The following is a 15,217-nucleotide window of genomic DNA, read 5'->3' as shown; positions in this document are numbered from 1 at the left end:
GTAAAGAAAACATCAGTTTGTTTTGTTCCTGAACTGTCTTTCTACAAGTAATCAATCACTGGTCTCTGGGTCATACTGCCCCCAGCCAATGACTGCCCTCTACCTAAGCCGCTCCTCTAGCAGCCATCTTCAGATTTGGTAGCACATAAAGTGGCAGTAGGACCAAGTGAAGAGCTGCAGAGGGGTAGGTAGGAGGGAGGGTTCGCATGTGAATCCATGCCAGACCCATGCTGGAGAACAACAGTTACAGGTAAGTAACTTGTTACTTCTCCAGCATACTTGTTCCTTCTCCAGCATGGGGTCTGGCATGGATTCACATGCTCATGAATATAAGAATACATAGCAGTACATACATGCACAACCACGGGAGGTGGTAAGGCTCAACATTAAGCATTTCATCAACTCAACATTAAGCAACTCTTACCTCCTCACCAGGCCCACCTTCAGGCGAACAGGTTGCGCAGCACTGCCTGGCCGACGCTGGACTCCTCCCTGGAATCCCGATCGACGCAGTAGAATCTTGTGAAGGTGTTCATCGACCTCCACGTCGCAGCCCTGCAGATGTCTAGCAGGGGCACACCAGACAGGAACGCCGTGGCAGCAGCGATCGCTCTGGTCGAATGGGCTCTCGGACGGCCGGGCAGCGGTCGGTTTGCCAACCGGTGACAGTGCATGATGCAGCCGGAGAGCCATCTGGAAATGGAAGTCTTTGAGAGAGCCTTCCATTGATTCACAGTCCCAAAGTTCACAAACAGCTGTGACGTCTTCCGAAAACTCTTTGTGCGGTCCACGTAGAACTTCAGCGCTCTAGCTACATCCAGCGAGTGCAATGTCCTCTCGGCCGGCGACGAAGGCGACGGGAAGAAAACTGGCAACACCAAGGGCTCGTTGAGGTGGAAGTCCGACGGCACCTTGGGCATGAAGAGGGGTGCGTCCTCAGCACCACCCTCGTGTCATGAAAAGTCAAGTATGGAGGCTTGCAAGATAGGGCCTGGATCTCTCCCACTCGGCGTGCGGAGGTGATGGCCACGAGGAAAGCTGTCTTCCATGACAGGAACTTCAGAGGCGCCGAATGCATAGGCTCGAATGGGGCCCCCATGAGCCTGGTCAGCACCACATTAAGCTCCCACGCCGGGGCAGGAGCCTTCACCGGCGGAAATGATCGGAATAGTCCCTTCATGAATTCTTTCACCAAGCGATGAGACCACAAGGACGCCCGTCCCGTAGTCCTGATATATCGGGAGATTGCAGCCAGATTTATTTTGATGGAGGCGTGAGCCAGTCCAGCTTTGGCCAGCGACAGTAGGTATGGCAGTACTTGAGAGGCCGTAATCCGCAGAGGATTAATCTTCTGTGCACGGCACCAGACAGAGAACCTCTTCCATTTATGTCTGTAGCACTTGAGAGTTGAGGACGCCCTGGCCTTTGCAAGAACCTCTCTGCAGTCGGCCTCCACGTAGCAGCCCTGCAGATATCCAGCAGGGGCACACCAGACAGGAACGCCGTGGTAGCAGCGATCGCTCTGGTCGAATGGGCTCTCGGACTCATTGAGATGGAAGTCTGACGGCACCTTGGGCATGAAGGAGGGGTGCGTCCTCAGCACCACCCTCGTCTCGTGGAAAGTCAGGTATGGAGGTTTACAGGAGAGGGCCTGGATCTCTCCCACTCGTCGTGCAGAGGTGATGACCACAAGAAACGCAGTCTTCCATGAGAGGAACTTCAACAGTGCCGAATGCAGTGGCTCGAATGGCGGCCCCATGAGCCTGCTCAGCACCACATTGAGCTCCCACGCCGGGGCTGCAGCCTTCACCGGCGGGAATGATCGGAACAATCCTTTCATAAACTCCTTCACCAGGCGATGGGATCACAGAGATGAACGCCCCGGAGTTCTGGTGTAACGGGAGATCGCTGCTAGATGTATCTTGATGGCGGCGTGCGTCAGCCGCGCCTTGGCCAGCGACAGTAGGTATGGCAGCACCTGAGGGGCCGTAATCCGCAGAGGGTTAATTTTCTGTGCACAGCACCAGACAGAGAACCTCTTCCACTTATGTCCATAGCACTTGAGAGTCGAGGACGCCCTGGCCTTTGAAAGCACCTCCTTACAATCCGCCGGGATATCGTACCCTCCAAACTCTAGTGCTGCAGGAGCCAGGCCTGCAAGTTCAGCGACCCCGGGTCGTGGTGGAGGATGGCGCCTCCTTCTCTGGCGAGGAGATCCACGTCCGTCGGCAGCTTGACTGGCGGGGGACGTTGACATGTCTAGAAGGTCCGGGAACCAGATCTGTCTCGGCCACGCCGGTGCAACGAGGATCATCCTGCACCAGGACCGTCTGAGTTGGTAGATGAGTCGTAGCAGCAACGGCAATGGTGGGAACGCATCTGGGAACAGGCTGTCCCAGGGGAATGAGAAGGCATCTCCCATGCTCCCCGGCTGGGGAAACCTGCTGGCGACCCTCCGACACTTGGAGTTCGTCACCGTCGCGAATAGATGGATCTGGGGATTGCTCCATCGTTGGAATAGCAGATCCACTTGATCCTGTCGCAGTTCCCTCTCGTGGCATGAGCGCAGTTCCCTGCTGAGTGAGTCGGCAATGGTGTTCTTTATTCCTGCCAGGTGGAAGGGTACCAGAAACATCCCTTGGGCGACGGCCCAGTGCCACCGATCCTGTGCCTCCTTGGATAGGTCTGGTGATCTGGTACCTCCCTGCTTCCGGATGTAGAACATCGTGGTGGTGTTGTCGGTGAAGATCCTCACCACCTTGCCCTTGAGGGACAGGAGGAATGACCTGAGGGCCCAGAACACGGCCCAGAGCTCCAGTACGGTGAAGTGAAGAGGCCTCTCCTCCGGGAGACAAAGGCCTCTTGCGTGGAGATCTCCGGTGTGCACTCCCCATCTCTCCAGGGAGGCGTTCGTCGTCACTGTCTCCTGATGTGCCGGGGTCTGGAAGTCCATACCCGCCGGTAGAGGCGCGCGGGTGCCCCACCACCAGATCGCTTGGCGGAAGGTCTCGTCGAGCAAGATCCTGTCTTCGAACCTGCCCGCGGCTTGCATCCAACAGGCGTCGAGGAACTCTTGCAGTGGCCGCATCCGCAGTCTGCACAGGCGCACTAGGAAGATGCACAAGGACATCATGCCGAGAAGGGACTTGATGGACCTCACCCTGGCCACGTCCACGGTCAACAGCCGCTGCACCTTTCCCATGATGGCCTTCGTCCTTTCCTCCGACGGGGAGGCCAGTCGCGCAACTTTGTCGAGCTTGGCTCCCAGAAACAGTGCGACCTGCGACGGAACCAGGTGGAATTTGGCGAAGTTGATGGAGAATCCCAGATCCGTGAGCAGTTGGACGGTCTTCGCTGTGTGTCCGACGGCGAGTTCTCTTGTCTTTGGTCGGATGAGCCAATCGTCCAGGTAGGGGTAGATGTGGATCCCCTGCAGGCGCAGCCGCGCCACCACTGGTGCTAGGCACTTGGTGAATACCCTGGGCGCCGACTTAATCCGAAGGAAAGGGCCTTGAATTGGTAGTGCCGTCCTTGGACTACGAATCTGAGAAATTTTCAGTGTCCTTTTAGAATGGGGATGTGAAAGTAGGCATCCTCCAAGTCCAGCGACGATAGGAAGTCACCTTCCTCCAGTTGCCCCAGCATGTGCTGGAGGGTGACCATCTGGAACCTCTGGGCCTTGATGTACTTGTTTAAACGACGAAGGTCCAGGATGGGACGCCAACCTCCGGTCTTCTTTCTTACGAGGAAGTATCGAGAGTACGAGGAAGTATCGAGTGTGCCCGCGGGCCAGGGCATCCAGCACCCATCGGTCAGTGGAGATGGACTCCCACACGCTGACGAACTTCGCCAGCCGGCCTCCCACCGAGGTGCTCAGGTGGGGGCCGGACACTACGGCCGGTTCAGTCCTGTTTGGCGGCAGCCTTGCCGATGATGAGATCCTCCTGACTTGCCGCGTCCCCTGTAGGACTCCTGTGACGAGGAGCGGGCCGCCTGGCGGTACGTCGAGGAACCGCTGCCGAATCCTTTTGAGGCACCTTGCTTGCCTCCGGAGTTCCGAAAAGGCGGTCGTCATCACTGCAAAACCGCCAAGGCCCGGGCCGTCTCCGTGTCGGCCTTGATGGCCTGCAGTGATTCGTCCACTGTCTTGCCAAAGAGGTTATTCCCGTCGAAGGGCATGTCCAAAACTCTGGTCTGCACGTCTCGGCGGAAATCGGTCGCCTTGAGCCAACCATGCTGTCGAAGACAAACACTGTTGCCCAACTGGCGGAAACCGGTGTCAGCAATGTCCGTGGCCACCGTTATGGCGTGGTCCAACGCCACCTCGCCTTCCTGCAGGATCTCCAGGGCCTCCGCCCTCTTGTCGTCCGGGAGGAAGTCCAGCAGAGGAGCCATCTTAAACCAAAGCTCCCTATCGTAGCGGGCCACAATCGCTAGGTAGGGCGTTGAGCGCCTTAATCATCATCGTCGGCGCCGACGAGATGACCTGTCGCCCCATGGCGTCCAGTTTCTTCCCCTCGCCGTCCGGGGGGAGGTTAAAGTCGAAGCCGTAGACCCTGCCACCTTCTTTTTGGCCGCCGCCGAGACGACCGAATCCGGGGTCAGCTGTGCCCTAAGGCACAGAGGGGCGGAATACGGGACCAGGTACTTCTTCTCCTACCGGTCTCTCTTGGCAGGGGTCGTGGACGGGTTCTTCAGGAGCAACAGCCCCTCGTCCTAGATGTAATCAAGTAACGGGACCGAGAGGACTGTCTTCCTCTTGGCCTCATGCTGCTGATAGAGGAAACGGTCCTGTTCTTCGGGGCAGAGCTCGAAGAGCTCGGATGCCCTGGCAATTATGGCGTGAAAAGAGCCAATTTCGTCGGACGGGCCATCCCGTCATCACCACTGTCGTCATCCGTCCCCGTCGTGGCCGTCTCTGTTCCCGTGTCTTCCCTAGGATCAGGGGAAGGGGATGAAGGCTATGAGGGCCACGAAGGCTGGGAGGGCGGGGGGGATGAACTCTCCTGGGTGGGGGGGGGGGGGTGAACTCTCATCCGCTTGTTTGGCGGGTTCCCCGACGGGCTAGGCTCCGCTGGATCGTCCGTCAGGGCAAGGGCCACCTCGTCCTTATCTCCGTACATAAGGCCCGGTTTGCCATCAAGATGACCCCGAGTTGTCTCGTGGCTCGGGTACCGGTTGCGACGGGCGCAACGGTTAGGGAGTGGAATCCTCTGCCTCCACGGAACTTCGTCAGCACTGCCGTCGCTCTCTTCGTCCGCCTCGTCGGGATCCCTCCCGTGGGACCGGACCTCCTCGAACTTCTTCTTGAGTATCTTCACAACTCCAGCCAGCTCCTCTTCAGAGGCTGTATCCGTGTCCGTGATGGCCAGCGCCCCTCCCCCTCTTTTTCCACCGGGGTTCTCACGAGGGTCTTATCGATGGGCTGAAAAGAGGATTCCCTCCACAGTGGCAGGGAAACTCTGGGCCCCGAGGTCGCCTCCACAGGCTTCGCCAGGGCCGCCACGACTCCCTCGATAGAGGCCTTAGCCGGGTGAATCAGGGCCTTCACAACTTTAGGCGCGCCTGAGGCCTTCACCTTGGGGGTGGGGGGGTCACCGCCTCGCTCCCCCTCGGCTGCTTCCATCGGGATCGACCGGGGCTTCTCCAGAAGCTTACCCGGGTTCTCAGATTTTCTCTTCCCCAAGCCAGAGCGTTGGCTCGTGGTTGATGGCATCGGTGAAAGTGCACCCTGCCTGGCAGCCGAGGAGCCCGACCGTTCGGCCCTTTCCCTGTGCCTGTGGACTCGCGGTGCTTAGCCTTATGTTGGGCCCCCGTCGTCGGAGCGCCCTCAAAGGACTTAAAAGACCGCTCGGACCTCTTCTTCTCACCTGCCGCTGGGCTCTTCCCCTCCAGCCAGTTGGTGAGGCGGATCCGCCGATCCTTCATGGTCAGCTCCGACATGTTCTTGCAAAACGCACAGTCCTTCTCCACGTGCGTTTTGTCTTCGTGAAGGCAGTAGAGGCATCTAGAATGCTCGTCCTCCTTGAACACATTCTGCAATTCGCATCCAGCGCAGTTCCTGAACAGCTTGGATCCGGGCGTCAAGCTTCCTTTGTCCTGGGCCATGTCCACGGTGTAGGCCTCAAGGTCTTCCGGAATCCTCCAAGAAGTGTAACTCGACGAAAACTTCGCCATAGAGGGGCGCAGAAAAATTTCAAACGGGTCCCCTTTGATCGGAAGTAGAAACGGTGGAGATTGACGCTCGATTGACTGAAAAAAAAATTAAACTCTTTGAAAAATCGCAAAACTCAGTAAAAGCTCGAGAGCTATAGCACGAGGACTCGAAACACTTGAACGTGCAGTAAAAATCTGAGGATGGCTACCAGAGGAGTGGCTTAGGAAGAGGGCAGTCATTGGCTGGGGGCAGTATGACCCCGAGACCAGTGATTGGTTAATAGTAGAAAGACAGTTCAGAAACGAAACTGAAAGTGATTTTTTCTTTACCGAGGATTCCCAGCCTGACGACGGGGAATATTCATGAGCATGTGAATCCATGCCAGACCCCATGCTGGAGAACAGTAATACATGACCCTCCCAGTTTAGCTGTAACCAGGCGATAATAACCTCAGACCTGTTGATCAGTTCAGCTACCAATGGTCTTGTCAATGTCTTTGCTCCACTCGGGGTCACACTGAGATCCTGAAGTCATTAGAGTATGTGACCCAGTTGTTCCAGATGAGTAAAGGGAACCAGGCACTGTAGCACATGATTATTCTCTGGTCCAGAGGATTCATTAACCAGTCAGTAGCAGACTGCAACTGTTGGGGCTTGTTGCGCATTGGCTACATATGCAGCACAGCTTCCACACATTCTTTCAGTCTAGGCAGGTAATTTATGTTACAGGGACATGTCCCTGCATTGAACTAAGAAATGGTACAAACCCTCTCTATGAGAGATTTGGAGGTGGAAACTAAGTCTCCAATGCTAGGGAAGCATTCATTCAGACATTTGGCCTCCATATAATCACTAGGAGCTGCCACATTCAAACTTCATTGTTTCCAGGCTTTTAGTCTGGATGCGTTTTGCAAGTCAAAGACCCAGATCCTCTTTTACAATTGTCTCATACAGGCAGATCCCAAGCTGATGGAGATACAGGGCAAAGTGAGGGAATGGCCATAAAAAGCTAAATCTGTGTTGTCCATTTTGTCCAAAGAGGGCTGGATATCTTGCCTACATGACAACTCACGTGAGAAATTCCCCCTGCACATCGGCATGCATTTCCCACTCATTGATAGACAAGCAAGGTCTAACTGTAGTATACTGTACTGGATACTTGGTGTTCAGCGGAACCACCCACAGATGTATCGTATTTACATCAACTATAATTAGGTACTCCAACACCAACCGGGAGGGCACACCTAGCCAGTTGTTTCAAAATACTAACAGGAATAAATGTGGCTCTTGTGTACCATGACTCTGGGGAGCTTAGTGTATCTCGGGGGCACATCAACCATATCTGTGTACCTGATGAGACCATAGATTAGAGCTCATCAGGGAAACATTTCAATAACGGATCAGGAAAAATACAAAAATCACAAGGGCCTTGTGCCAGAGTTGCAGTTTAAGATTTCCACCTCAATCAGACAGGAAGACGTATTCCTCACTACTACAGAAACCACAGACTACCTCTAACAGCAGGCTCCTGTGGACAAGATCATACAACTAGAGTTCTTGCTTTTCTTTTACAATTCAGCATCAAATGATTTTTGTTGAAACAATTTGGCGACAAGATATTGCGGGAGACGTATAACAGAGTCGCGAAGCTCATACAATGCGTACAATTACATTTCTTGGCAACATGACAATAACAGTACCTTTTGGTTTTCTTCAACTTCCATTCGAAGTTCAGGGCTGACAACAGTCCTACTCAGTGCCCTAGGTGGAAAAAAGAAAAGAATTAAATAAGCTCTACATTTGATGGATTTACTGGGCTGCAGCATCTTACTTGCGGTGTCTCAAGATGTAATTTGCTGTATTGTGCGAACACTAAACAAACTGCATGCAATTATATTTTAAACTGAAATGAACATTGATTGTCACAATGAATGGAAAGGGCCATGTGCATTTTTGTGTGGATATGCTTAGAGGTATTTTGAGGGCAAAAGAACCAGTCTATACTTCTGGTGAGAGAGAGGACCTCTGTGCATTTTCCTGACTGATTTACTGACTTTCTTTCCTTGAGAAGAACAAGTTACTCTCTTACCTGGTAACGTTATTATGATGGGATGGTCTGGCGACCTATTCCATATCTATGACAGTAATCACCACGGCTGTGCTGCTTCGGAAAGTCTTTCGGCGTCTGCGTCCTGCGACAATGACGTCGATACGCTGTCCTCGAGGGCCTCTGTGGAGCCGATGTCACCGGATGTTATAAGTAGGACGCACGACACCCATAGTCTCAGTTGTAGTTTTTTTCCAGAACGTGTGGCACCAATCTACTGCCAGTACGACCACAGAAATCCTTGCAGAAACATAAGCTGCAATCGCATAAGAAATTCTGTAGCGGGGCAGGCAGGGAGGGAGCGATATGGAATTCGTTGTCGGACCATCCCATCGAAAGAACATTACCAGGTAAGAGAGTAACTTGTTCTTCAAGGGGATTGGGTCCTCCGACGTATTCCATATCTATGACAGACTCCCTAAGCAGTACCAACGTAAGGAGGTGGGAAAATAATTTAAAATATACACATTTAGAATGCCCAATCAAATTGCAGAGTGAAGGACCGCCTTGCCAAAGGCCAGATCCTGCCCATGTATAGAATCTAGGGAGTAGTGACGTACAAAAGTATGGACCGAAGCCCAAGTGGCTGCATCACAGATATTACGAATAGGAACACCCCTCTGCAGGGCAGTAGAGGCAGCCATACCCCTAGTCGAATGGGCCCGTAAGCCTACTGGAGGGTCCTTACCTGCCAGGCGGTATCGCTCAGAAATTGCCAAGATAATCCATCTAGACAAAGTCTGCTTAGTCACAGCTTGTCCCAAACGCCTTCCAGCGTAACCAATAAAGAGCTAATCGTCCACTCTGACCCGGGACATGCGTGAAATGTAGAAACTCAAAGCTCTCCTAGGATCTAACCTATGGAGCCTCTCCTCGTCCTTAGCAGGATGCGGAGGAGGATAAAATGCTGGAAGAACAACCTTCTGGTTCAAATGAAATTCTGACACCACCTTCGGAAGGACGAACTCTAAGGACAACCCTGTCCTTATGAAACACAGTGAAGGGTGGCTTAACTGAAAGTAACTCACTCACTCTGCGAGCGGAAGTGACAGCAACTAAAAAAACTGTTTTTAGAGTTAACAGTCTCAAAGGACAAGAATGTAAAGGCTCAAATGGAGCACCCATTATAAACTTGAGAACAAGGTTCAAATCCTAACTGGACACCTGGAAAGATGACGAAGGGAACACATTAGTGAGCCCTTTCAGAAACTGAGAAATTAAAAGGAATTTTAAAATAAGACTCCTCAGACGAGAGCTTAAATATGGATAGCGCCGCCAGGTAACCTTTAATGGTACCCACTTGCAAGCCCCTGTGGGCTGAAGAAAGCAAAAAAGACAGAACTACAGGAATGTCACATGAAAAACGATCCACATTCTGAACCCTGCACCAGTCGCAGAACTTTCACCAACGGCAACGGTACATGGACTTCGTTGCCGGCCGCCTGGCCGAAAGCAACACCTCCATCACGTCTTCAGGGAGGTCCCAATCCTTATACCTCAACCTTTCAGAAGCCAAGCGTGAAGGTTGAAGGATCTGACCTTTGGATGGAGAACCTGACCCTCCTCCCGTGAGAGCAGATCGTCTCGGTAGGGAAGACGACGTGGAGGACAGATGGACAAGTCGAGAAGGTCCGGGTACCACGTCCTCCTGGCCCGTGCCGGAACAATGAGGATCATCCGGGACCTTAACCTCCGTAACCTCCGCAGCACTTGCGGGATGACGGGGACTGGAGGAAACGCATACAGTAGTGGGAATGACCACTCCACCACGAACGCGTCTCCTAAGGCTCCTCTTGGAGGAAATTCCCGCAAGCAGAACCTTTCGCACTGCCGGTTGACACTGGAGGTGAAGAGATCCACTTGAGGGGTCCCCCAAAGGGCGAAGATCTCCAGGAGAATCTCCTGAGCCAACTCCCACTCGTGAGAGATTGCACTCTGCCTGCTCAGAGCGTCCGCCCTCTCGTTTTCGTCTCTGGCCAGATGAACTGCCGAGATCGAAACTTCCTGCTGGATTGCCCAGAACCAGAGCTGCATCGCCTCCCTGCACAGAGGAAGTGACCCCGCCCCCCCCTTTTTGTTGAGGTAGTGCATGGCCACCGTGTTGTCCGTCAGAATCAGGACATTCTTTCCTCGCACAGTCGGCAGAAAAGCCTTCAGGGCAAGCCTGACGGCCCTCAGCTCCAACAGATTGATATGGAGACTGGACTCCGACGGAGACCAACGACTGCTGACTGGCAGCTCGTTGGCATGAGCTCCCTATCCCGTGAGGGATGCGTCCGTCACGATCGTCACCTCCGGCCAGGGTAGCCAAAAATAGAGCCCCTTTCATCAGATTGCCTTCGACGGCCCACCACAGAAGGTCCTGGGCGACCGAGGGCGGCACCTGAACGCGGTCCGACATCCTGCCGGAGGACTGCGACCACTGGATCTTGAGCGCCCATTGCAGAGATCTCATCCGCAACCTGTCTTTGGGCTCGAGCAGTCGTCGCGACCACCGGGCGCCTTCGAGGTCCCGGTCGGACAAGGATGATCGCTCTAGGCATGCCCGTTTTAGGTCCCGGTCCTCGACGCTATTGAGACTGCAAGACTCTGAAGTCTTCGAGGAAGACATTGACGCCAGCAGCGCCAAGGTCGTCGACGGACTCTCTTGAGGCCCCGCCTCCGAGGAAGTCGTCGACGCCATCGGCGCCCAGGCTGTTGAGACACGCTCGGGGCTCCGCCTATTCCGTCGACGCCTTTCGAGGCAGCCTTGTCAGAGGTACCCCGAAGCACGTTGACACCCCCCAGAAAGGCGATGGCCAAGGCTAAACATGTCTTCGTGCCTTTTTCTGTGCGCTCTTTCCAGCCAATGGATTATATTTCTGAGGTGGAGGAGGGGTCTGAGGAAGGTGAGGTTCCTGCATTGGTTCCTGATGACATTGTTTCTGGTCACCGTCAACTTGAGGACCTGCGTCAGTCGCTGCACGATGCCAGTGGTCTCGACACCTCTCCGGAGGTGGAGTTTGGTAGGCCGGAGCCTGGCACGCATGCCGAATCCTCTTATCGGCGCCTCATGTCATGGGTCACCGAATACCTGGGTTGGTCTGCCCCCCCTGGGGATTTTCAGCAGGATGACCTGACTGATATCTTGGACCAAGGTCCTCCAACTGACCCGGTGCTGCCATTCCATATGGCCTTGCAGAGAAGGGTGGCTGCGGCTTGGACTTCTCCAGAGAGTCTCCTGGCAGTGAGCAAGTCCTTGCCGAAGAAATATCGCCCGGCCAGTGGCGACCCCTGCTACTTAACCACGCACCCTAATCCGGAGAGTTTGGTGGTGCAGGCAGCTACGGCCCCAGCAAAGCAGGCGTCGTACCCTACCATCCCTCCTGATAGGGACGACAAGCGTTCTGACAGCTGGGCGAAGGTGTTTTCTTCTGGGGGTATGGCGCTTCAGGCTGCCAACTCCGTTTGTGCCTTGTCTCGTTTCACGCACACTCTGTGGAACTGTATTTCCTTAGCGGCTGATCGTATCCCCGAAGGGGAGGAACAGGATGGTTTACCTGCTATCGTGCAGGATGCCAAGGACGCCATGTGTGAGGCGGTTCAGTCGGGTATGGACATGGTTGATTGAGTCAGCCGGTCCATGGCGGCGAGCACCGTGATACGCAGGTTTGCGTGGTTGCGGAAGTCGGGTTTTGGTCCTGATGTGCAAGCCCGGCTCCTCAACATGCCCTTTGATGGTGTACATCTTTTTGGCAAAAAGGCTGATGAGTCTTGAGAGGTTGCAGACCTCAAAAGCTGCAGCGAAGTCGTTATTGCGCTGCAGTCCGCCAACCTCCGCCTTTTTGTCCTAGGGGACAGCAATGGAGGGGGAGGTTCCTTTCGATATTACTCATCCTTTAGTAGATCTAGGGGAGCTGCAAGTCAAAGGGGCAACCGTCGGAGTGCCAGAGGTGGAAAAAAAGGTACTTGAGGTGCCAAAGCCGCGCAAGCAGTTGCCTCTTTGCCCTCAGGCACTGCCGCAGCCGCTTCAGCTCAGTCATGAGGCCCATGCTTCGCCGGTTGGGGGAAGGCTGGCGCAGCATCTTGTGGAATGGCGTGCCATTACTTCAGATGTGTGAGTTCTGGAGATCATAGCCCGCGGCTACTGTCTTCCTTTCCGGCAGAGGCCTCATGACAATCCACCAGGGAATATCTCTTTGAAGAGTCCGGATCTCTTCCTTGCGCAGGAAATTCAATCCCTGCTGGAGAAGGGCGCCATAGAACTGGTGCCTGTAGCAGAGAGGAACAAGGGATGGTATTCCCCTTATTTTTTGATTTTGAAGAAAGACGGGGGATTGAGACCCATCATGGACTTGCGCGGTTTGAACAAGCTCCTCAGGAAGGACAAGTTCAAGATGGTTACTCTTTCTCAAGTCCTCCAAGCCCTTCAACTTCAGGACTGGTTGGTGTCTCTAGACCTCAAGGACGCTTATTTTCATGTGCTGATCCATCCCAAGCACAAGAAGTACCTGAGGTTTGCGGTTGGCGACTCGCACTTTCAGTTGCGGGTCCTGCCGTTCGGATTGACCTCCGCCCAGAGGGTCTTCACCAAGCTCATGGTGGTGGTGGCAGCGTATCTCAGGAAAGGCGGGATTCACGTCTACCCCTACCTGGACGATTGGTTGATCAGGGCGCGCTCTCCCGAGCAAGTCCTGGATCATCTGTCCGTCACCTGCCACTCACTTCACAAGCTGGGCTTCTCCCTCAACTTAAAGAAGTCCCACTTGGCCACGACCGGCGTCCTCAGACGGCGCGGACGGACCTGAGCCCTGCGATTGAAAAATCGCCATCATCTCCTTTTGGAAGGAATCCCATTCCTCAGGAGTAGAATGCTTGTTGGGACAAGCAACCTGCCGACGGGCGGAGCCCTCGGAAGAGGACGGGGAAGGCGACCTGTGACAGCGCTTCCTGGAGTGCCTCAACGAGGCAGAGGAATGGCGGGACCTACTCCCAGAGCGAGAACCCCCGGACTCACGACAATGCAGGGAGTCACCCCTCGAATCGTCCGTCGAAAGACCAGTGGAACGCGACTTCCGGTGCTTGGCCACCTTACCGACCAACAGCTTTTTCTTATGCTCCCGCAATGCCTTCGAAGTGAGTGATTGGCAGTTGACACAGTCGTCCGTATCATGGTCCTCCCCGAGGCACCAGAGGCAAGCGTTGTGCGTATCCGTCAGGGACATCTTGGGCCTGCACACCAGACACTTCTTAAACCCGGACCGCGGGGTGGAAGAAGCCAAAGACCTTATTATTCACAATTTAGCAAAGAAACAGGTTCGACGGAGGCCCTCGAGGACAGCGTATCGATGTCATCGACGCAGGAAGATTTTCTGGAGCAGCACAGCTGTGTGATTACTGTCATAGGTATGGAATACCTCGGAGGACCCAATCCCCTCGAATTTCCATTTTGAGAACTCTTAGGGCCTAGCCACTGATGGACACTTGGGCTGTGAGGGTGTCCTAAATAAACCCTGCTTTAGTCGTGGGTCTACTGGCACAGTTCGATGCATGCTTACCTAGCTGGTAGCAGTTGATACCTTAATTTTCAATTAGTGGGATTCAGCATGCTGAAAACGCAGGATAAATTACAGTGCAATCCTGTGTTCAAAGCCTAGCTTGAGTTCACAGCTAAATGTTGTACCTTTGTGTGAAAGAAAACTGATGTAGACATTTCTGGTCATGGGTAGTGCCTGCATGAGATGGGAAAGGTCAGGAGGAGTCAAAACCAGATCTGGCTGGAAACCTGAATGAAGCCTAGGATTTCTGGTTGGAAACGAATACGGCGTGATTGCCAAAGAAGCAAAGTATGAATGTGGCAAGAAGCAAAGTATGAATGGGACAACCAGCAGTGATGGAGTGACTGCCAGAATGTTATGGCTGGACAAAACCCCATCCCCATGCCTTCCTATATGCATCTTGGTGAGCTGGAATTGCAGAATAATGCTCTTTAATGACTATTGCAGGGAGGTGGTTGCACAACGAAAGTTCTTTTCAGACTCAAAATAATTGGCAAGAACAAAAAGCATCTTTCCTACTACATGGTTTATCGTGCCATTTTTAAGATCGTTGTGGATGGGATTAGACACTCCTTCACGGATCATCAAAAAGGCTATTTGTTCCTGGAGGATTTACAATCTGCTGATACACAGCACGATTGTTTCAAGGAGACACAAAAAGTGAACTGAAATGATTTTTGCCTGCTTTTCCCTCCAAGGTGTATTTTTTAACTTGGCTTGGTCTTATTTTAATTAATTTTGTGATAGTCCTTTAAATAAAAAAAAAATAAAAAAGGGTGGCTGTGTATCCTTACAGTTTGCCATTTTCCGTTGCGTTTAAAATCGTATCTCATCAGTAACTCAATAAATAATAGGTCCCCTTTTCTAATTCAGGCTGGCCTAACGTTATGCCAACTTGGTACCGGGCTGAAGATGGCGATGATCAAGGATGGAGGAGAGGGAGCCATGGAGCGTATTGAGGACATGAGTACTTCCTGGCTGGACCTCCCAGCAGATACTCCTTCTCGGAGTGAGTGCGTTGCCGCTTGCACTCCCTTCGTCCTGTGTACAACTGGGAGTATGCATATCTATATCCTGGTGGACTAAGCGCTGAGTTGTCTGTCATGTTGGCCTTCAATGCAGGATTTTCCCTCCTTTGTCCCTTATTCGAGGTGGGTGAAAGAAACTGTAAAGCTGGACAGATGAAGCCTGTGCTTTTAGCAAGTAAACTGGTGTATCTTTGGAATCCATAATAATAATTGTATTCTTAGTTTCATTTAATGTTGTGAATATGCCTTATATGGTCTGGGTTGGGGGGGGAGGTGAAAGGGCAAACTGATATGCACTGTGTTTCATAGACTTGATTTTTTTAGCGCAGTTAATGTTAATTTTAAGTGTACTATAGATGCTGCCTCTTCTATCCATTCCCTGTTGTCAC

The 15,217-nt window shown here is 53.1% G+C and overlaps 1 protein-coding gene across 3 annotated transcripts in view; it reads right to left on the bottom strand.

The window, feature by feature from the left end:
* Positions 1–15,217, bottom strand: part of UGGT1 (UDP-glucose glycoprotein glucosyltransferase 1) — a 2,047,742-nt gene that overhangs the window by 1,570,451 nt on the left and 462,074 nt on the right. For 2 of the 3 annotated variants that reach the window (XM_069617854.1, XM_069617856.1), the window contains exon 11: positions 7,857–7,921. In XM_069617854.1, the coding sequence (XP_069473955.1) occupies positions 7,857–7,921 (65 nt within the window). The remainder of the gene's footprint in view (positions 1–7,856; positions 7,922–15,217) is intronic. The other variant, XM_069617855.1, reaches the window with a different exon arrangement.

Source organism: Ambystoma mexicanum, chromosome 10, assembly GCF_040938575.1.
Source record: "Ambystoma mexicanum isolate Mex_15411 chromosome 10, UKY_AmexF1_1, whole genome shotgun sequence".
NCBI lineage: Eukaryota > Metazoa > Chordata > Amphibia > Caudata > Ambystomatidae > Ambystoma > Ambystoma mexicanum.
The sequence above is the reverse complement of the archived record's forward strand: the minus strand, read 5'-3'. Positions and strand labels throughout refer to the sequence as shown.